This window comes from Micropterus dolomieu, linkage group LG21 (genome assembly GCF_021292245.1).
Source record: "Micropterus dolomieu isolate WLL.071019.BEF.003 ecotype Adirondacks linkage group LG21, ASM2129224v1, whole genome shotgun sequence".
NCBI classification, from domain to species: Eukaryota; Metazoa; Chordata; class Actinopteri; order Centrarchiformes; family Centrarchidae; genus Micropterus; species Micropterus dolomieu.
In genome coordinates, this window is record NC_060170.1 from 29,341,270 (window position 1) to 29,365,228 (window position 23,959).

The window sequence follows — 23,959 nt, forward strand, 5'->3', positions numbered from 1 at the left end:
CTCCTGCTTTCTCATTTCCCTGAATTCAACTGCATATCTAATATGCTCCCTCCATGTTAATCTCACATCAAAATACACTCCCAAAAAACGAAAACTTTCGACTCTCTCTAAATTATTTCCATACAATTTCAAATACCATTCCCTGACTTTCTTTCTTGTGAAGAACATAACTTTTGTTTTTTCCACTGAAAACTTAAATCCCCATTTTGTTCCCCACTTTTCGACTTGATTAATTCCATCTTGCATTTTCTTAGCTACATATTCCACATTTCTCCCTCTTTTCCACAATGCTCCATCATCTGCAAACAATGATCTCCCCATATCAGTTGGAATGTTTACAAATACATCATTTATCATAATGGAAAATAAAGTAGGACTTATTACACTCCCCTGAGGTGTCCTGTTTTCTACTATATATTGGCTAGATAGTTCTGCTCCTATCTTCACCTGAATAGTTCTTTCATTTAAAAAGTCCATAATCCAATTGAACATTCTCCCTCCAACACCCATTAAGTTTAGTTTAATTAGCAATCCTTCCTTCCATCATGTGCCTTTTCCACGTCGAAAAATACTGCAACCATTGTCTCTTTATTTACTTGGGCTTTCCTTATTTCATCTTCTAGTCCCAGCACTGGATCTGTGGTACTCCTTCCCTTCCTGAAACCGCTTTGGTATGATGCCACCATTTCTCTTTCCTCCAAGAAGTATGTTAACCTCTCATTCACCATACGTTCCATTAACTTACAGATATGAGACTTCAAGGCAATTGGTCTATAGCTTCCAGGTCTGCTGGCATCTTTTCCAGGTTTCCTTATTGGAATTATTATAGCCTCCTTCCAACTCCCTGGTATTATTCCATCTACCCACACTCTGTTATACAACATCAATAATTTTTCCAGATTTTCTTCACTTAGATGCTTTATCATACAATAACATATTTCATCTTTCCCTGGCGCCGTCTGTCCTGCTTTGTCTAGTGCCCTTTTTAACGCTCCTATTGTAAAGGGGACATTCAGTCCATCCCCCACACTACTTTTCCTACCTAAAGCCTCCATATTTTCAGATTTTGTTTTCTCTCTACCTCTTCTACCTTCTTCCTGCATATTATTTGAGCTATGTACCGTAACAAAGGTTTTTGCCATTAGCTCTGCCTTCTCCCTATTTGTTACTGCTGTCTCATTACCCTCAACCAGAACCGGGTAACTCCATTCCCTCCTGCTAGTTTAAATGCCTTGTTTCTATTTCTCACTGCTTCTTTGCACTCATCATTCCACCATGGTACTACTTTCTGCCTTGTTCTGCCTTTGCTTTTAGGAATTGATTCTAGTGCCGCCAATATTATACCTTGCTTTAATTTACTGTCCAGTGTTTCTATGTTCATCCCTTCATTAATCTGACTTAAATATCTATCACTTACATCAAGAAATTTCTCCCAATTAGCCTTCTCAAAGATCCATTTCCTCCCTGTGTTCTCTATGACCAGTGGTGTTGCCATATTTATCTTGCACCAAACTGGATAATGATCACTCCCTATAGTTCCTTCATGGTACACTGAACAATCACATACTGATGCCATGGAATTTGATACCAAAGTGAGATTTAACACAGATTCTTTTCCTGTATGTATACCTATCCTAGTGTTACTGCCATTATTTAAGCATACTAAATTCTTTTCATCAAGTAACTCTTCTATCACCTGACCATTCGTGTCTGTTCTATCACTACCCCATAATGTGTTATGTCCATTAAAATCTCCACACCAAACAATATTACTACTATTCTGCCCTTCTATCTCTTCCAGCTTCATTAATTCTAGTTTTTTGTACAGGTTATAATAATTCACAATCGTTACTTCTTTCCTTTCCCACACTTTCACTACCACGTACTCTTGTTCTCTTCCTATCCCTAAAATCCTGTAATGAATGCCCTGCTTTATAAAAGTCCTATCTCACCTCACAGTTACATACCCATGTAGAACAAAACCCAAGTTTGGTTTTAACCAGGATTCTTGGATACATACAATGTCTGGTTTTTCCTCCCTATTACCTATAAACTGTTTGAAGTCTTGCCCATTAGCTATCAAGCTTCTCACGTTCCACTGAAGAATTAAAATGATTAGTATTAGGACTATCAACCCACACATGCTGTCTCTTGACTTGACTGTATACTAAGTTCATCTCTTACTTCTTCCCACCCTAATCCTATCATATCCAAATGGTGCACTGCAGCTTTTACTATGACCTGGATCCTTTCAGTTTTAGATTTGATCTCATATGTTGCATTTATCACTCCTGCAATGAATGTCACCAACTTCTTCTTCTCTACCCATGCCTTCTTCTCATCTTGCTGTTTCCTCCCCACCACTTGCTCTTTGCTACATCCTCCCTCCTTATGCTTCTTAATCTCTCCTGCCATCTTAACTGCCTCAGCATATGATACTTTTTCTTTACTCGAATTTGTTGCATCTGCACCTCTTGCTTCAATACCTCACATCCCCAATATGCAACGCTGTGATTACCTCCACAGTTACTACATTTGGGACTCACTCCCTCTCCACACTTTCCATATCCATGATCCCCCCCCACATCTACCACATTTCCTCTTTCCTTTGCATACTTTGGCTACATGTCCAAACTCCTGGCAGTTGAAACATCTCATAGGTTTTGGTATGTATTCCCTTACATTATATCTCACAAAGCCGCAGTAAACCTCCTTTGGAATCACCTTTTCTCCAAACTCTACCAACACAGTTTCAGTCTCAATTTTCTCTATTCCTCTTGTCATTCTTTTCACACTCTTAACTGATCCCTCCCTTCCCCTTTCAGGTTCTCCATTAGCTCCCTCATACTGACATTTAAAGAAACTCCAGATATCACCCCTTTGCTACCATTGATTTTTTGTTCTCCAACTCTTATAACCTTAGACACTTTGATTTTTCCAATGATAGTCATCCTCTTTGCTTTCACCACTTGTTCTTCACTACTACACCCTATTAGCAAGTTTCCATCTCCTAATACTTTTGCATATTTTACTTCCCCCACTTGCCCTCGAATGATTTTTGTTAGTTTCAATGGATCGATTTTCTTTACTCCCCCCTCCCCCTCAAATCTTATCACTACATTAAGCGCTCCTGCCTTTGGATTCTTCTCTCTCACTTCGCTTAGACTAGTTGTATTTTTCTTTCTCTTAAACCTACATGCGTTCCTGTTCTCTCTCCTTCTTACCACGTCTTTCCACCCTTTTCCTCCCCCCCTCATCTACGAAATTTCCCTCTTCCTCACTAAACTCCATACTGTTACTAACATCTGTCTCCCTCCCTGCCATTCTGTCCGAGTTTGTAAGGAACCCCGCAGGACTTCTGTTCCGGACCTACACAGGTCTATACTCCTGCACAGTGTTCCCCACAAAACCCAATTCTACAGTTAGAAAATCGGAATATTCGCTACTTCAACTGGTATACTCAATTTCAAACTCAAAGCCAAACAAACAAAATTGATTTTTTCCCAATCCGAGCCCTCTGTGTTGTGTCAGCCCACTCTACAATGAGCTCTGTCGCTCTGGCCCACTCGAAATCACCCGCTCAACAGAACGTGTTTTTCGAGGCGGACGCGCATTCTCGCGAGAACTAGCAGAGCAAGAGAAAACGGGATATTAGACTAATACAAAAACGTAAACCTTAACGAATGTGATCTACATAGACATTTAGACAGTTTGATGGGTACCGAACAATAATCCAAGATTTTTTAAAAAGCTGATACCGGTCTAACCGTTTTTTTTCTAGCCTCGTCGCACAGAGTTGACGTCACGATTAATATACATATGTCGCACTGAAATGAGGTCACAATAGCGTCGCGGCAGCACGTAGCCTCGCCATTTTCGCAGCTCTTTGTGCGCCACTGTCTGCTAAGAGTTTGCGTCTTTTTATCGAGCGATTCGTCGACTCGGGTTTTAAGTCTGTCGCAAAAACAAAAATGCAAGGAAACAGAGGCCCCCAGCAGAACCATGGCCCCAACCGCCCGGGAGACCAGAAGAAACCCGGAGGTACAAACACGAACGGCCAGCAGCCTGAGCACAGCGAGCAGACCAATCCCAATGAGGCCTTAACCCTGGACCTGCAGAGCTTCAGGAAGCCCGGGGAGAAAACCTTCACCCAGCGCAGCAGGCTGTTCGTAGGAAACCTGCCAACCGGAGTTACAGAGGAGGATCTCGAGAAGCTGTTCTCCAAGTACGGCAAGGCCAATGAGATCTTTATTAACAAGGAAAGAGGCTTCGGCTTCATCCGCCTGGAGACCAGGATCATAGCAGAGATCGCCAGAGCCGAGCTGGATGATGCTCCGTTCAGAGGCAGACCCATACGGGTGAGGTTCGCAACGCACGGTGCTGCTTTAACTGTGAAAAATTTGCCAGATTTTGTGTCCAATGAGCTGCTGGAGGAGGCCTTTGCGGTGTTTGGTCAGATAGAAAGAGCTGTGGTCATAGTGGATGACAGAGGGAGGCCCACGGGGAAGGGGATAGTGGAGTTCACCTCAAAGCCAGCTGCAAGGAAGGCTCTAGATAAGTGTGGTGACGGAGCCTATCTTCTCACAGCTTTTCCTCGACCTATTACTGTGGAACCTATGGAACAGTTTGATGAAGAGGAGGGGCTGTCAGAAAAGCTCATAAACAAAAACCAGCAGTATCACAAAGAGCGTGAGCAGCCGCCACGATTTGCTCAGCCGGGCTCCTTTGAGTACGAGTACGCCATGCGTTGGAAGGCCCTGATGGAGATGGAGAAGCAGCAGTACGACATGGTGGACCGCAACATGAAGGAGGCTCAGGAGAAGCTGGAGGCCGAGATGGAGGCGGCCAGACACGAGCATCAGGTGATGCTGATGAGGCAGGACCTGCTGAGGCGGCAGGAGGAGCTGCGCAGGATGGAGGAGCTCCACAGCCAGGAGGTGCAGAAGAGGAAACAGGCAGAGCAACGGCAGGAGGAGGAACGCCGGAGGAGAGAGGAGGAGATGAGGATGCGCAATGAGGAGATGATGAAGAGGCAGCAGGAGGGCTTCAGAGGCAACTTCTCTGAAAACAGGGAGCAAGACATAAGGATGCACATGGGCAACCACGGGATGAACAGAAACTCGCTGGGTGGCAATTCTGGTCCTGCTGGGACTCCCGGCATGGTTGCTGAGAGCGCTCCAATGATGCCGGGACCAGGAAACAACAACATGCCCGGAGGAGGCCAGGGTGGCTTTCCCAGAGGCCTCCCAAGCCCCGGAGACTATGGACCTAATAAGCAACGTAGATTTTGAATCACATGTTGTCCCGTCCCGTCCCCCGTCCCCCGTCCCCCCCCCCCTTTTCATACTCACTGTATTTTAAAGTTCAGGTAGTCCGTGTTACTTTTTGAACTTTGAAAGCTATTGCATGTATTATTTTTTTTTACTTTATTTGTATTTTTGAGTTATGTTTTAGTACTAAAATGCCGTAACTCTCCAATCGAGCCATGTGTTTTACTTTGTTTTTCACCTCTAATGTACTTTTCATAGGGATAGAAAATGTTTTTGTCCTGGACGTTGTTGACTTTTTCTGGAATAAATTCACAATTCCCTAAGAATTTTGTTTGACATTTAAGTTTTCTCTGCGTCTTTCTAAATGGAAATGTGTCACCCTTTCAGTGTGATCAGTTTTAATCACATAACTCACTAAATGAAGACGTGTTTTATCTTCATCATGCGTAGCAAACATTAGGTCTCTTTCATATGTTATCATGACATTTATAGCAGGAAAAGCACTGTTGTAATTAATAAGAATGCTCACTGGGACGCAGTGGAACAGAGCCAAAAGTAATGTTATTGATTACTCCTATGCTTTTACTGCTATGGTAACAAAGTGTGTGCCGTTTAAAAAGGCGTGTAATGCTCACCACTTTTTATTGACTGCTGAGTCCCTTGGCAGTTCACCACCTGCCGAACTAGACATATAGTGACTCATCCACTGTGTCGCCAAAGAGGAATCATACCGTGTATGCATACCTTCACAGTGATAGCAACCACAGAATAGATGAACAGAGTCCTTAAATGTAACGAGTCACCGTAACCAACTCTGATTAATGAGACATTACTTCCTCCTGCTGTCGACAGTAGGGGGAAGTATTAAGACGCTGGTCCAATTATCCAACACACATTGTCTTTTTTTTGTCCCATCCTTAATAAACAGGATGAATGGTCCGTTATCAGTGACGCAGAAGTAAGCTAAAGTTGAACAGACAGCGCTGTGAATTGCTTAATTTAGTTAAAGTTTAAAGGTCAGATTTCATCGATCTCAGCTGTGTAAAACACAAGTTTTAAATGTTTTAAAATGCTGTTTCAGCGCACTCCTATTGCAGTATCAACACGTGCCATGTCAGTCATCTGTAACGTCGGCATACATCACGGTCTAGTGTTTGACTTTCATGTATTAAACCTCTCATCTAGAGACCTTTTGAGATGAAACCCAAACAGAAACACCATGCAGAAGTCTGGATTGTAAACAAGAGCTGTGTTGATGGACTGAAACTGTTTAGTCTTGCATAACAGTTCCAGAAGAGCCGGGTTATATCATCATACGTTGAGCTGTTGTGGAGGAGGATCGCAACTGCTCAGTACAAACCAGACATCTGGACCGAAAGTTTAAGAGGCAGTGGTTAATTAGAGAATTCTGAACGTCCTAAAGATGAAAACATCCAGCTGATTTGTCGCCCTCCCTCATAAAAAGAGAGCATCTGATTGTAATTTCAGATATTTAAGGATCCTCCTATCTCCATCACGCACAGGTTTTATATCCTCTCAGAGAGTTTTCAGCTGATAACTGAAAACTCTCTGACTTTTCCGAGGAAACTTACCTTCACCCGAGTCCAAAAAGTCAAGATAATCAGCTTGCTCCACCATCCAGCACAATGAGAGCGCCATAAATAACGACTGATAAGGACTCAGACCATAAAGAGGGGAAAGTGTGATATCTTGAGGTGAGATCAGCAAAAAGTATTTAGATAGTTTTTTTTTTTCAACTGTACCTTGGAGGATGAATGGCAACAGATTTTCTACACTGTGTAAGATTTGTCTTTTTATTATCAATCATGAAACAGAAGGTTGTGAGCCTGCACCCTAGACAGCCACAATGATTTGGTAGATATTTGTTACTAATTATTCTTATATATTTTAACATTCTGTATACGCATAATTTTATGTGCATAATAATTGAAAGTCTGCATGATGATAATAATTTTACATGTAAGATTAAATAAATCAGACTATTCAGCATAGTAAGTGTTTGTACCTTCAATTAGCATTTTTTACTTGTCAGGAACTTTTTGGATGAATTAGTATAACTTACATAATTTTAAGTTTGATGTTTGAATCTTTTTCATTGTCATGTTACCACGGACTGAAAATGTTACACCCATATTCATCATGTAACAAGAGAAAATGCTGAGCGGCGTCAGTGCACTTAACGTTTATTTGAGCATCTGTTTAGTACTATAGTAATTGTAGTTATTACACAGAAATATGCATTGCAATTAAAGTAAAATGTATTTTTACAAATAAAGTAATGCAGTGCTAGGATACTTATTGTGAGAAGTACTCCATTTCCCTTTCAGTGTTAAAATGCACAGACACACACACACAACTCACACAAAAACTGATATGTACTGTAATGCTGCTAGTATAGGTACTTTGAAGGCTCGTGTAGGCTAAGTAAACAAGGTATCATACAACCTATCATTTTGCTGTCAGAGCAATAGGCCTATAATGCAGGAAAAAATAGTAAAAGTAAAAAAAAACCTAACAAATTTAAACTGTAATTTAGTACTTGAGGAAGTATATGATTTTTTTTATCATTCTTTATCAATTTATTAAGGCTCACAGCATTAACGTCCTTTGCTCTTGGACTTTTATATAAGAACATTTTATGTTAATAAAAAATAATACTTTCGCAACAAGAGTTAAGTCAGTGTGTTTAATACTTAATTAACCTGCATATTACAACAGATAAAATATCACACGTAAGAGAACAACACAAACTGAGCATTACATTAATATTTCTCTGACATTCTCTGTAGGGGTCATGAACTGATTTGTTGTAAGTTTGGAATTAATTGGATATAGGTTAATTTGGTTGCTTATTTGTTGTTGCGCATTTTTGGTAAGTCACGTGGATGTGTGTGGTGATTTCTGTAGTTAATTTAAGCACCTGTTCAACTCCAGGAGGAGATAGGGGGTGAACAAATAGGATGCTGGATTTTTTGTTGAACGCTGTAAATTTTTTATTTACAGTGGTTATTCTGAATATACATTTTGCACATTATGTTAAGTTGCGTATTTTCATCAATAAACGTTACAGACTACATTTTTCTGAGATCCGCAAATTATTTGTGCAGCGAGTCGGACAAACAGCACCACAAGGCACTACCTCAAGCCTCTTAGCGACTACTTTGTTTTGGCTTTTAAGTATAGTTGCTACATTCTCAACAGAAATTTAACAAAATCAATGATAAACATAATGGAAGTATTTATAAAAAAAAATAAATGTTACATTTTTGTTGTCAGAGAAATACTGATTTTAAGTATCTGCAAGGCTATCACATTTTATGTATTAATGAAGTGTTTCTGTTAATTTTGTCCAACCTCTGAATTTACTTTGTCAGATATTTCAGGTATAAAAGGCTGTCCTTCAAAAATTCTAATTCAAAAATATTATGTATTCAATACCATATTTTGTTAATGTAATTAAACTGTGTTCTTTTTGCATGTTGCATTTTGTAACAGGTGCCAAACCTTTGTGGAAATATTAACTCTGTTATTTGCAAAGCTGTTGTAATCCTTGAATATCTTATACTGTAATCTAATGTGTTTTTATGCAATTATCGTATACTTTTTGTACATTTAAAACCACAATTATACAGTATGTAGGCTTTGTAGTCAAGCCCTTGCTGTTACACTGAAGTCTAAAACACAGCCTGTCAATCCAGCCTGTTTGTATTGTTGTATTTTAGAGGACTTAATTTCTTTCAGAAATAAAGATGCTTATTGAGTTTTTTCGCTAAATTTTTTATAGATAAAAATAAAAACATTTATGAATGGGAAGAGTCCCTTGCACATATGGGGATAAAGTGTATTCTGGCATTCAAAGAATTGGAGCAACAGCGCTGTGTTCCTCTCAAAGTAATACAAAGATGATAAAACAGAGTAGCAATAATATAATAAAGAGATAAATAGGAATAAATATTCATTTATTCACAGAAGAACAAGTTAAAACACTGTAGAAAGTAGAAAAAGTTAGGTATTTTCAGATGAATGTAACTTCAGCGCTACAAGGCCAATGTTACAGCCCTCTCTTGTAATGCAATTAACAAACAAATAAACAGATACCACTGCTGATAAATCACAACATTAACATGTGGATTTGAACACACTGCAGAGTTTGCTGGTGACAAAATTGTGTGTCGTGACTTATCAGCATATGAAGAACAAAGAACATAACCATATCTGCCTCGTTTCGTCTTGTCTTTTTTACCATCTCTGTTTATCAGAAATTGAAATGCCTATGCACCTTCGCCCTGATAGCTCTGATGCCCCAGTGGCATAACTGTGGAGCCTCGGTTGTTTTATTTCAGCTGTGACCTTGACATGTGATAACAACATTAATTACAAAGTTGATCTTAGATTCTAGGATGCGATCCAGGAACGGATCAATCAAGTTGAATTGGCAAGGCAGCCTGCTACCATCAGTCATTGGGTTTGACTTTTATGCAATAAAGTCCCTCAAAAAACCTTTTGTTAGATATAAATGTATTAGCAGAATTCTCTCTGCACCTTATAGATCGGATTTCCTGCTCACAGCAGTGTGTCCATACATGATGGTCTAAAGGTCATGTCAGGCCTAGTGTAGTGTTTGCATGTTTGTGCTTTACACTGCCCTAACAACAATTTCAAAAATCCTATATGTTGCTGGCAGTGAACAGACTGATCTAATTCAGTGTCTGTATCTGTCTTCATTAGGAAGAGGAGTGTCAGTAAAAATATATGACTTAGGTGAAATACTGGGTGCGGTTGTTATTTTGTTTTCTCCTCTAGTTTCTCATCAGATTTGGATCTCTCCTGCAACTTTACCAGAATCCCTCCCATGTTAATTATCAGACAGGAGAATTGATCATACATAGCTACGATTGGCCAGCCGCAGCATCACACCAGATAAGGAATGTGTGATATCACAGGAGTGGTGACGTTTGACATGTCGTGATGTTTCCCCTTCCCCAACCCTAATCCTGTCAGACAGACAGACAGATAGGCAATAGTAGAGAGAGGACAACTTAGGACGCACAGAGCACCTCTCACTGTCTTACTTTGTCTAATGCATCTTCCAATAGGACGGCGGTGATTAATATACACTCCATTTTACTGGACCCGAGGACCCTGACTCTCCTGTTACGGAAAGACTCTCAAGAATCATGGTCCGTGTCGCAGCCCTGATCACTTTTTTGACTTGTACGGTAAGTAGGTCTGGTAGTTTTTCTTTATAAGGGTTACTAGGATATGATTTGTGACCAGGACTTAACTGTAGAATAATAAGTGAAATTTCTTTTGCAATTTAAAGACTAAATTGAATAAATCACTTGCAGATAGTAAAGAAAATGTCATAATTGAACTGTAATTACTGATCCGGGTTTTGGTAATCACAAACGTACTACAGTTGAATTTGTTTAGGCAGGAACGCAACACAAATGTCAAAGCAAAAATTATATGTGAGCGCTTTCTCACATCTTTGCATCCAAAGCCAAGGTTAGAGAAGTGTTTGTACAGGCAGCAACAGATCTAGTAAATCATTTAGATTAATGCCTCCTTAGATAAAATATCTTCGTTGTAAAATAAAAATATGTCGTTGTAAATTCTACTGTATGGAAAAAGTTAAATAGTAAAAATCCTATTTATATTAAGTAATCTAATGTAAACTGGTTTCCATATTTAAACTAGTACTGTTCAAAAGTAACATGCTTAAACATGTCAGTGACTTACATCTAGATTAATGTCATTTTTCAGTTTTTCATAGTAAATAATGTTAAAATTCACAGTTGCTGTATTTTTCTGTTTTTGGGTTTTGGTTCATGTTATAGAGCAAAAATGAGATATAAAGTAAATCAGGCCTGGATGAATGAATGCACTTTGTCATAACTTCAAAATTAGGATTAAATAAAATTAAAAATGACATATTCCAAGAGTCTGTGTTGGCCTACACAAACTACTGTCGACCAAAGTACGTTTACATAGAAGTAAAAACAAAATCGTATGAAGGAGTAAATAGCTATAATAACTTTCAAAAAATAAAAGTAAAACACTGGGCATTAGATAAAAAATAATACCAATGGACAAATAGTGAGAGCTGAATGGATGAATAATTGTCAGTTTTACCAGTTTACAAAGTCTTGATAAATTGTGAAGTATATGGAAAGATAATTATTAAAGAAGTAATAAATGCTTAATTAGAAAATATGTATCAATTTGAAATTGATATTTGGTCATCTGTAGTAATTAACCTTGAAAATTCTTCATTTTATTTGTCTTGCAACTTGCATGGTGGCATTAAGCAGCTGGCATGGTAGGCCACAGTAAAACACTTACAATCATTATGACACAGTTATGGTATTAATGTTTTAATGCTGTAATGAAATAAAAATAGCATCGTGAGCCTTTTATTTGTTATTGTATTTATGTTAACTAGTGTTTCATTGTAAAACATGGAGATAAATGTAAGGTAGTGCCAATAAACTATACATAATATATATCAAAATTACAATATAAGAGAGTTAATGTTGAAATGTCTTTGACTTGTGAGTGGAAACTGCATTTAAATGTTTCCTCCTCTTGTCTACATGTCACAAGTGTGCCTTCTTCTTCACTTACCTGTAACACAATGTGATTTCCCCAGCTGTGATTTTGTTTTTGACAACTTTGTCTTCCATGCAGGCGCTGTCATTAGCCCAACATGAGGAGGGCTACTGCGCTTTCTATGAGGAGTGCGGTCGTAACCCGTCACTAGGAGTCACTCTCATTCCTCCTATCGTCCCCTGTCTCGACTACAGCCGTGCCCGTCACCTCACAGGAGAACACTACAAGAAACTCCAAGAGGTTTGTAAAACCTGCTTAGAGTTTTAGTTGAAGCAGAGAACAGGACTGAATAAAGCATGGTAGAGTAGGTATATTAATAAGTATTCTTTGTCTATACCTTTGACAAGAAGTGAGCTTGTGTTTCAGTCTGTCATTTTATAAAATAACACCTGTTCTTGCCGCAGGTGTGTCCCATTTTGGACCGTGGAGAGAACAACACATACGCCTGCTGCTCCATCAAACAGCTGACATCCCTGGAACTCAGTCTGACCCTGTCCAAGGCTGTGCTCGTCCGCTGCCCTTCCTGCACTGAAAACTTTGCTCACCTGCACTGCATCAACACCTGCAGCCCCAACCAGAGCCAGACAGTAAAAGTCACAAAGGTCATGAATGTCACTTACCTGGGCAAGAAGAAGGAAGCCGTGGTAGGTTACCAGTCATTCATCAGCACCACCTTTGCAGACACCGCCTTCCAGTCTTGTAAAAATGTCAGGATCCCTACAACAGGGGGCTTCGCCATCGCCACCATGTGTGGTAAGTATGGCGCCAAGCTGTGCAACGCCCAGCACTGGTACGACTTCCAGGGAGACTCTAGTAATGGCCTGGCCCCACTGGACATCGATTTCAACCTGATAAAAGAGGGAGACACTGAGGGACTACCAAAGGGTGTGATTCCCTATAATGGACGTGCTCTAAAGTGTAACGAGACCACGCCATCTGGAGGTATGGTCTGCTCCTGCCAGGACTGCCAAGAGTCATGCCCAAAGATGCCGCCTCCTCCACTTCCCCCCAGCCCCTTCAGACTGCTGGGGACAGACGGCTTCCTTGTGATTTCTATCATCTTACTCTGTCTCCTGATATTTTCCTTCCTTCTCTACATCTCCGTCGCTTGCTGGGTGAAGTCTCGGAAAAGACAGGATGGAATGAAAGGGAAGAAAAAGGGGAAAGACCAGAACAGTAATAATGTAACTCAGCAGGTCATTGATCCATCAGAGGTGACATGTGCTGAAAGGAACACCATGGCTGCCCAAGCTTTCCTAAGCTTAAAGTTTTGCCAGTGGGGAACCCTCATGGCCACATATCCCCTAACGGTTAGTTTCCCCAAAGGATTTTTAACTAACACAAGTAGAATAAATTATAGTAGGCATTGATACAGACAAACATTAGCACCATTAGCTATTGGTCATTCTAGAGAAAGTAAGGCTCTGAGTGAATTTCATGCATTGCATTTTATTGCTTGTGAATTTTTCATTTATGACAGAAAGAATGTGTTGTCTTCTTTCAAAACTTAACACAGCCTTGAAAGGCTTTAAAGCAACTGTGTGTAGAATTTTAAAATGTGTTGACCCTCTGTGGTAGCGTCGAACCGAGCCGTCTCAGAGACGCTGAGAAGAATAGACTTAAAGCAGAGCAGAGCATACACATTTTCACCAGGACTGTCTAATTTTCCTGCTAACAAACAAAAAGCTTGTCTGCCAATTAAGAGGATGTGTCACAGTTGTTAATGTTTTATTTTCATTCAAGGTGCTCCTGTTGTCAGCTATAGTCGTTGCTGTTTTCTCTGTTGGCCTGAAGTCCATTGAGCTCACCACTGACCCAGTCGAGCTGTGGTCTGCTCCCAACAGCCGCGCCCGCCAGGAAAAAGACTTCCACGACACATATTTTGACCCTTTCTTCAGGACGAACCAGGTGATCTTGACAGCACCCGGCAGAAAAGGCCACATTTACGACTCGTTGCTGTTTGGACCACAGAACTTTAGCGGGCTTGTATCCAAAGATCTCATCATTGAGCTGCTGGAGCTCCAAAAACGCATCACGGTAAAGAGCTCTGAATCAAAGTTGACAGTTGACGGTGTTTGCAAAAGCTTACCATTTGATTTTGACACACTGATGACCTCTTCCATGACTTTTTCAGAACATTGAGTTCTGGTCAGAGGATTTGAACCGCACAGCAAGTCTGAAGGATGTTTGTTTTGCACCGCTGAACCCATCCAACCCCTCCCTGACGGACTGTGCGGTCAACAGCTTGCCACAGTACTTCCAGAACAGCCTGAAAAACATTAACGCTAAGGTGAACATGACAGAGCTGGGAGTGACCAAAGAGGTGGACTGGAGAGACCACTTAATCTACTGCCTCAAGTAAGGATTCAAATGAAACCGGTAGTGGGGGGGGGGACTTTTGTTTCGATCTGTAATTGCTCAGAAACATTAACATAACCTTCTCTTCTCCCATCTCTTCTCAAGCTCTCCCCTGTCCTTCAAAGACATCACTGATTTAGGTATGAGCTGCATGGCTGATTACGGAGCACCAGTCTTCTCTTTCCTGGCTGTGGGAGGCTATGAGAGTGAGTGACCTTTCGGCACAATCCTTTAACACATGAAATGCCTACAATAAATGCAAGAAGGCAACTCACTTGAACATTACACGTCTTGTCTTTCCCAGATGACGACTTCACCAACGCTGAGGCTTTCATCCTGACTTTCTCACTCAACAACTATGCTCGCACTCATCCCAAGTTCAAAGTGGCAATGCAGTGGGAGACAGAGTTTCTTAAAATTGTCCAGGACTACCAGAAAAACCCTGCCACTAACTTCACCTTTGCATACATGGCAGAGGTACAGTGAAATCTGCAGCTGACCTGCAGTCACAGTTTTTTCAAGGGGTTGTTGAGTGCTACTCTTTTACCATCACCTCACTTTTTAAACTCCTAAGCCAATATTTCTTTCCTTCACTCTTTCTACAGAGGTCTCTGGAGGATGAGATTAATCGGACAACAGCGGAGGACATCCCCATCTTCATGATCAGCTATGCTGTAATTTTTGTTTACATTGCTGTGGCCTTGGGGGAGTACACTTCATGGAAACGCATACTGGTAAGCCTTCAGAGAGTAATTTCTACCTTCATTATAATGCATCATTTCAGATTACAAGGCTTTTTTAGCCACTGAAGGTCGGTCCACCACTTTGGTCCAGACTAGTCAACAATTAATCAATGGATTGCCATTGATTTTTGCACAGGCGCTCATGGTCCCCAGAGGATGAATCCCTCTCACTTTGGAGATCATTCGACTTTTCCTCGAGTATTCCTGCTCCCCAGCCATACAGTTGACATTTGTGGTTTTAAATGAAATGTCTTGGCAGCTGCTGGATGGATTGTCTTTAAATTTGCTACTCACATCCACGTTCAATTCTGGATGAATTGTAATAACTTTCGTGGTCCTCTGACTTGTCATCTAGCCATCAGGTCATAGTTGTACTTGTCATCATCATCAGGTCATAATTGTACTTATACATTGTCCGATACATTGGTTTATGACCAAATAGCTGCCGAACTAATGCCTTTTCCATCAAGCTCAGCTTTACACTATGTTGAGTTCTATACATGCTACCATGCTAAACTAACATGGTAAATTATATTCCTGCTAAAGTATATCACCATGTTAACATTGTCTCTGGGAGCATGTTAGTACGTTGATATATGTATTCAGCCACTATTGTGGTTAAGAACAACCTCACAGAGCCACTAGTTGTTTTACTATAACAAATGTATACAACATGTGCCTGGGATACCACAAGCCTCCACCAAGAAAGTAAAATTGATGAAACAGTACTTATCACAGGCCTACACGATAATGATGTGGATATGGAAACACAGCTGTGTCAGCTGTACAGCTCTTATCTTTACAGTGATGCACATAGTTTATATTAGCCATGAAGTTAAGACATTACACAGCAAAAGATATGGAAAGAAAAAAGGAAAGGGTTCACTGAGTTGAACATACACCTGGGTGCAGATTTTCTAAAGGTTTGCGTGAGTAAAAACATGTGCAAACCTGATAACACGGAAGCTGATCTACTAACAGTGCGCACACAGAATGATTTCTTTCAAAAGTGCAAGAAAGCACCTGTTATTCATTAAGTACTTTTGTCTTAATGAATATGCACTTTGGCGCGGTTTAAATTTTTTGTCCAAAGTAATGGTAGGGTAACATGCAAATACATTAATTTACTATACGCAATGTGATCTACCAAGCCTAAACGCAATTTCATGTGAGTACAACAGCATCTGTATTTACCCTAATGCGTTTGAAAAGAAGGTGCAAACCGCCAAGTGTTGCGCAGAGATGGCTGCTGTAATTATTGCCAGAAGGACAGCCTTAATGAAAGAAGTAAAGAACTTAAACATATAAATTTTAGACAATATTATTCTATATCCAATATATAGAAATACAATTTTATTTTATTTATTCGATGAACTATATGAATAGAATTGTTTTTTGAATTTTTCTTTAGATTTGGCAATACTGTTGTATTAACATTCATGCCAATAAAGCATATTTCTTTACAACTTATTTTCTCAGTGAGATATGGACTAATTTAGAAAGTTGCATATTGCTGCAGAGATCCCCCAGCTGCAGTAGTGCATGGATTATGCGTAAAAGTTTTCCAGCCAGAGGGAACGATCACCAACTCTTCACAGCGCACGCTTGTAATAGCAACGCAACGCACTGTAGGCATCGGAGAGGGAATGGGGACATTGGGGTGGACAGGGCCAGGGAAAGGAGATCATACCATTTCCACATACTTGGGACGCACTGAATGAAACAATTCAAGGTTTTTACACAGTGGTTGCTTTCCCTCCCGACTCTCCAAGCCGGGAACTATTACAATACATAAAATCTTCATTTAAATACTGACACCTCCATTGTGTTAGCTCCTGTAATAATTCTTAGTAGCATAAATCACTCATAACAGGTACTAAAGTTGCAGGTGCAATATTTTAGAATGAACACACAATTTATTCTGGATGTTAGTAAATCGGGCCCCTGGATTCTTATCTCTGTGCCCAGGTGGACTCCAAGTTTCTGGTGGGTCTGGGTGGGATCCTGGTGGTCGGCTGTGCTGTTCTGGCCTCCATGGGCTTCTACTCCTGGATTGGCCTTCCCTCCTCGCTGATCATTCTGCAGGTTGTGCCTTTCCTGGTGCTGGCTGTCGGAGCTGACAACATCTTTATCTTTGTTCTGGAGTACCAGGTGTGTATATTTATGTGCATCATTAATGTACAGTAATGCTGATTCTGCAAGATAGTTATTTAATTTTGTTGCAAACCCACTCTTCCTTCCTTGTAGAGAGATGTACGGAGGTCTGGAGAGAAGAGAGAGGAGCAGATTGGGCGTGTTCTTGGAAACGTGGCTCCCAGCATGCTTCTGTGCAGTCTTTCTGAGTCTGTCTGCTTCTTCTTAGGTAGAAACTTTGTCATTCTTTTTAGTCTCTTATAAAAAAAACCTGACGTGGTGAAAGAGTTTACTGCAATACAACTGTGCACACACAGCGAGTAAGAAGGGACCATTGAGTTTATATACAATGCATTAATCTCTGTTTCTGTTCTGCTACCCAAGGGGCCCTCTCTACAATGCCAGCAGTGAAGTCCTTTGCTCTGTATGCTGCTCTGGCCGTGCTCATGGATTTCATCCTTCAAATCACAGCCTTTGTGGCGCTGCTGTCCCTAGATGCCCGACGCCAAGACAGCAACCGCTGTGAACTGCTCTGCTGTGTTAAAGTGTCAACCAAGCGGCCCCAAAAGCCAAATGAGGGCTTCCTGCTGCCCATCATGAGGAAATACTACGCCCCTGTCCTGTTGCACCGCTACACCAGGATCATAGTGGTAAAGCTACTAACCCTTTAGCCATAACATAAGACAAATTCCCAGTTATTTTCAACCTTGAGTGAAATACATATAAACACCACATGATTTGCTTATCACATACATTTTAGCATTTTAACTTGATATTTGTTGAATACATTCTGTCCTGTGTTCACCTCAGATGTTGGTTTTCATCTTCATGCTCTGTGCATCAATGTTCCTCATGTTTAACGTGACCGTGGGTCTGGATCAGGAGCTGGCTATGCCTCAGGTCAGTGAGCACTGCTATATAAATACAAATCAATGCATGCACGCTGCTTTTTCAGTGTAACCTTACAAAGATTATTCTGTTTTTGCTGCAGGGCTCTTATATGCTGGATTATTTCCAGTACCTGTACAAATACTTTGAAGTTGGAGTCCCTGTTTATTTTGTAACAAAAAGGGGCTTCAACTTCACCACTGTGGAGGGCATGAATGCAGTCTGCTCCAGTGTGGGCTGTGATCAGTTCTCGCTAACCCAGAAGATCCAGTACGCCACCAATTACCCTGAACTGTGAGTTTGTTCATTTTCATAGTGTGGACACTAGAACATATACGCTTTTAGACAAGTTGTACACTTTTAACTAGGTGTTAACAAAATGTGACTGCACGGTTAAACTCTGCATCAACCAGTTCCTCTGCTCAGAACAGTGAAAAGTGGTTTTCTGCCTGTCCTTGTCCTTCACATCATTATTTGTCACTGACAGATCCTTGAACCTACTGATATCATAGTAGCAACCTCTTACATACTGGCCAATCAGATTAGTTAATGATAAACTCAGTTACATGAACACCACTAAGTAGATAAAGGGTAACTGATCGTTCCTGGCAAAGACAGCAAACACCCAAAACATCCCCTTTAATAACTGACCAAAAAGAATCAAAAAAGAATCAGAGTCTGTTCTATTTAAACCATTGTGTTTATAATAGTAGTATAACATTTTTGCCTATTAAGTGAAGTCTCCTGCAGTATAGTATAAATCTTTTCCACCAAACAGATAGCTTGCGATGCATCAGTAAATCCCAACAATAGAGAATGACCTAATGGTTAATGTCATTATGATATATATCCTAATATGTATCCCTATGAACTACAGATGACTTTAAGAGAATTGTGGATGTTAGAGGGATTAAAAACAAGACACTTTTGTTTCCTGGAGATAAGAAGGATTATCAAACTACTTTATTGTGAGCAATATATGTATTCCAGTATTGGCAAACAGCAAGGCTCTACTCATAAAAGGGGAATTTGCCAAAATTACAGTATTACATGGGAGTAAAAGATGTAGGCAATGATGCCACATTCAAAAATTTGTTAAATTTACCAAAAAGGCTTTAGTTTTCCAAATGCTTGCAAAAATGAGCTCACACAGTCTGCCTATACAGTACAATAATTTTAATATCACTGTCAAAAGTTAAGAAAATACTTCACCATTTGGGGAATTATGCTTTATTTGAGAATCAGAGGAAAAGATTGTGTCGACTGTACAGCTAGTTGTCTCCCCCAGTTTCCAGTCTTTCTGCTAAACTAAGCTAATCAGCTGCTGACTATAGTTTCATATTTATCATTCAGACACAAGAGTGGATACTCTTCTCATCTAACTCTCAGCAATAAAGTGTATTTCCCAAAAGGTTGAAACATTCCTTTAAAGGATGAGGCTTATTCTATATTTCATGTATTGTCACTAAATCCCTGGAAAAGACCAAACCCAACAATAACAAGTACTGTCTAGCTGAAGCACGATATAGCTTATTCCTCTGTGCCACAGAGCTCCATTGTTGTCTAAAAACTCTTAAAGTCACATCACTGAGTCACACTTTTACACTCTGTGATATTTTTCTTTGTGACAATTATTGTGGGCACTGTAGTACTCAACAAATGTATGTGTGTTTTGAGTCAATCCCACATGGTGTGTCATGCTACTGTAAATACGCAGAACACCAAATGTGTGTTAATCCATGGCTGAAAATAGTCCCCAAAATTCACTATTTACTCCCATTTGAGTGAACTCTACTGCCCAGAGTTTTAAGGAAATTAGAGACTGTGTATTTGTGACCTGTTCTTAAATATTTATATCTGATTCTCAGTAAGTATTGATGGAAGGCCTATTAATGGGATTTGCGTGACTATAAGAAAAAGTATAGAATAGCTATAGTCTTATCCTTTAACACAGACTTTTGTATTCCTGCCTAACCCACTGATAATGTGATCTGTAGATCCTACTTGGCTATTCCTGCTAACTCCTGGGTAGATGATTTCATCGACTGGCTGAACCCTGGATCCAGATGTTGTCGTCTGTACACCATCGGTCCAAATGCTGGAAAGTTCTGTCCTGCAAGTGTAACAGGTGTGATCTTGCTTTATGTCATGTAAAGACACCACAGGCAGGGATCCTGTTGACTTGGTTGATTCTGGTAATAGACAAACAGTGTGGTCACTGAACTGTTCTGGAAAATGTATCTTCAATAATGATACTAGAAATATAGAAACACTCATGTTACAACACACATGCAGCTTGATTGTTGGCTAACTTAGCAAGCAACAAAGCCGAAATGCTGCTGTTTGTAGAACAGATATAGTTAATATGTAAATCTACAATTCTAAACTCCTGTAGATACAGTCAGTATAAATTCATATAATGATACAAAAATGAACACTCTCTTAAAATAATCTGCATAGTGTTTTAACCATGTTCTACGCCTAGATGGGAAAGTTAGATTGGGAAGAACGTATGGTGTGTCTTTCCATTCAAGGTGCATTGTGTAAGATTTGGCCAGAGTTTTGTATGGGTATTGTGTTGCTTAGATATCTTCTGAAGTTAGCATGCTAACCTGAGTCTGCCCTCAGTCCAACATGAGAGTACACAGAAGGAGAGCTGCACTTATGGCTTGTCCATCAATGCTGCTGCACAAGCTGTTTCCCCTAATGCCCCCCAACCTCTCGTTCGTCCACTAGCTGTACTTTTTTTGTCTACTGCCATTTTCTTCACAATTTCTTCACAACTTCAAAAATTTCTCTTTCTCTGACTGGGCAAACTGGGTGTGAAATCATCGTTGCCGCGCCCCAAAAGCCCTGGACGCTTCCTTTCTACGCTCATGTTAACCAATTCACAGAGTGAGCCAGTGTAGGTACAGCAGTGAGCGAATCTGGCAAGAAAACACACTGATTATCTACTATAAACACTATAAATTATATATAGAATATAAATGATCTGATTTTCATAAATGATGAAATAACAAAATCCACAATTTTATCAGCAGACACACGCAGGCAAAAACAAAGTTGCAGAAGAAGCAACGCCCCGCTAATCCAGGAAGAGATAAAAAGCTTAATTTATGAGGTTATTATAAAGATAAGTTCTAACATTAGCTACATGTGATTAGAAAAGAACAGAGGAGAAGAATCGCTTATAGAGCAGAAATAGGTGAAATGCTGCCGCCAATTTGTTTGGAGCATTTGGGCATATTGGTACAGGAATTGTGTTATTGTACCTTTAAAGGCAACCACACACATATTTCTCACACACACACACACACACTGAAATATATTGCCCTTCTTGTATTAACACCCGCTCCCATGTCCCAATAGTTCCTTTTGTCTGTGGCAAGAAGTGTATGGATAAACCTTCAGATGGCGTCCTCAGGCCCAGTGTGGAACAGTTCAACCGATTCCTCCCCGACTTCCTGGGAAACAGGCCTGACCTGCAGTGCCCCAAAGGGTGTGTATGATAGCTGTACATGTGCACACATGCACACAAAAAAATGTCCAACATGAAAACAACATTCTCACTGCTTACTGTCTCTTTTAACAGTGGCCTTGGAGCCTATGACACGGCTGTGGTGAGAGATGAGAGTGGAGAAATTATAGGTAAGTCATCTCAGTTCACCTTAAAGCCATCAAATATCTTATATTCTTTTAATAGAAAGTGAACCTTTTTTCCTCTGTGTTCCCAGCCTCTCGGTTCATGGCTTACCACACACCTTTAACCAACTCTCAGGAGTTCACTGCTGCACTGCAGAAGTCCAGGGAGCTGGCCTACAACATCACCATGGGCATGAGGAAAATACCAGGCACCTCACCTGACTTTGAAGTATTTCCTTACACGTATGTACTTTGAGTTCCTGAACTTCTTTATCTCATCTTCACTCCTGTACAAGAGCTATTCTTGCTTTCTTTTTTTATCATTTATATTTTTTTACGATTGCCTTTAAATCTATGCAGTCTGTCGTGTCTGACCAGTATTTTTTCCCCCTCTATTTCCAGGTTGACTAACGTATTTTACGAGCAGTACCTGACGATTGTTCCAGAGGGGCTCTTCAACATCTCCCTGTGTCTGCTGCCGACCTTCGTGGTGTGCTGTCTGCTGCTGGGTTTGGATCTGCGCTCCGGTCTGCTCAACCTAATCACCATCATCATGATCGTTGTGGATACCGTTGGTGTCATGACACTGTGGGACATTGATTATAACGCAGTGGCCCTCATCAATCTGGTCACGGTAAGACCATGAAGTTAATTTTACTCGTCGTGAGGAGTACTAGTCAGTCTGTGAAGACAGTTGTATGATATCTTCTGTGGCTTTTGTGGGTAATAATCTTGATGATGTCATAGTGAGGTCATCAGGGTCATCTTCACGTGGGTTTGGAGACTTCAAATTTAGAGAAGAGAAAGCCTACATTACTGGAAGAGTGGTGTTTGAAAGACATGGGTGTTCAGCTGGCTCCTACCTGATGAAAGATGCTATAGAGTTGCATCATGGATGATGTAGGATTCAGTCTTTTTGGAAATTGACCCATTCTAGGGACTAAAAACCATGAAATTTTAGTCTCTTTTGAGTCCCTTATGCAAGTGCAATACTAAATTATCCCTAAAACTCAACTCCAATCCCTATACAAAAATAGGTCATTGATTTTTATAATAATTTCTTTCTTTACTGACTTTCATCCTGTGTATTGTTTGCAGGCAGTGGGAATCTCTGTGGAGTTTGTGTCCCATATGACAAGATCCTTTGCACTCAGCAGTAAGCCCACACATGTAGAAAGAGCTAAGGAGGCTACCGCCAACATGGGCAGCGCGGTAAGCATACTATAAGGCAATCTAGGGCAGCCATTGTTAATGACTTCAAGCAAATGTAATGCTTTTAGTGCCACACACAGTTAGTTGTAGAAATATCCACATGCATAATTAAATATGTTTATTTTGTGTCCTGTAGGTGTTTGCTGGTGTTGCTATGACCAACCTGCCAGGCATCCTTGTGCTGGCGTTTGCCAAAGCGCAACTCATCCAGATCTTCTTCTTTCGATTAAACCTGGTCATTACACTTTTGGGGTTGGCTCATGGACTTATATTCCTTCCTGTGCTGCTCAGCTACTTTGGTATGTAATTTATGCTTGGTGTGCAATATAACAAAGTGGTTTGAGGATTGTTAAATAGAATTAAACATCACATATTCTTGTGTCCTTTTCTCAGGTCCTGGTGTAAATAAAGCAGTGCTGCTGCAGCTCCAGCAGGCCAAGGCAAAGGCCAGCCAGGATCTGGAAATGAGAAACAATATGAAACACGTCTATGATAACATAAACTTTGAAGATAACGAGATAAAAAAACCCTACAAAGAGGAGAGAATTGACCGTTTCTGAGCACCAACAACAAAACAATGTTTAAGCTCTGATGAGTAAATACCTCTGTAACAAACTGAACACGGATGGACACTTTAAAGGAGAGAGATAGCAAACAAGGAGTCATGTATTTGGCTCTGTATGGAAATCATTAACTGAACTATGTACCTCAATCAGAAATGGACCAGTGGGACTGAAGACAGTGAAACAATGCAACAACAACTTTCAATGCAAGAGTGGGTGATTGCAATGAGAATCAGCCTTCCTGTCTCAACATGTGAAAAACTGCATGTCTGTCTTCACAAGCACTGCAGCTGGGCACGATTTGTTGTTCAATTGTGAAATTATTTGACAGTACAGGTTCTTAAATTAGTCATTTTGTATTATTTTTTTATTGAATGTAATTGTTTAGTTTTTGTTTATTGTTCACATTAGCACTGTTTAGAGTGATTTAAAGGAACACACACTCCAGAATTTCATATTAGTTTTTTTCAATAGCAGTACATTGGCATTGCTGTAAAATGTGCAATCATTGAAAAGA

The 23,959-nt window shown here is 40.3% G+C and overlaps 2 protein-coding genes across 2 annotated transcripts; both read left to right on the plus strand.

Moving 5' to 3' along the window:
• Positions 1-3,837: 3,837 nt before the first annotated feature.
• nono (non-POU domain containing, octamer-binding) lies at positions 3,838-5,596 on the plus strand. The gene has a single exon (XM_046035784.1). The coding sequence runs from the start codon at positions 3,972-3,974 to the stop codon at positions 5,289-5,291; it is 1,320 nt and encodes a 439-aa protein (XP_045891740.1). The 5' UTR covers positions 3,838-3,971; the 3' UTR covers positions 5,292-5,596.
• A 4,872-nt stretch (positions 5,597-10,468) lies between these two features.
• Positions 10,469-23,742, plus strand: npc1l1 (NPC1-like 1). The gene is given in 22 exon segments (XM_046035330.1): positions 10,469-10,510; positions 11,982-12,143; positions 12,308-13,213; positions 13,647-13,940; positions 14,038-14,261; positions 14,367-14,467; positions 14,566-14,738; positions 14,867-14,995; positions 16,973-17,155; positions 17,252-17,366; positions 17,522-17,787; positions 17,948-18,067; positions 18,070-18,121; positions 18,124-18,319; positions 20,023-20,153; positions 21,395-21,524; positions 21,618-21,673; positions 21,760-21,910; positions 22,070-22,301; positions 22,766-22,879; positions 23,016-23,178; positions 23,273-23,742. Coding segments are annotated over 22 exon segments (4,107 nt in total). The 3' UTR covers positions 23,440-23,742.
• The last annotated feature ends 217 nt before the right edge of the window (positions 23,743-23,959 follow it).

Bases quoted from the DNA above. Each gene is read 5' to 3' on its own strand.
- nono (XM_046035784.1), top strand. From the start codon at position 3,972: ATGCAAGGAAACAGAGGCCCCCAGCAGAACCATGGCCCCAACCGCCCG.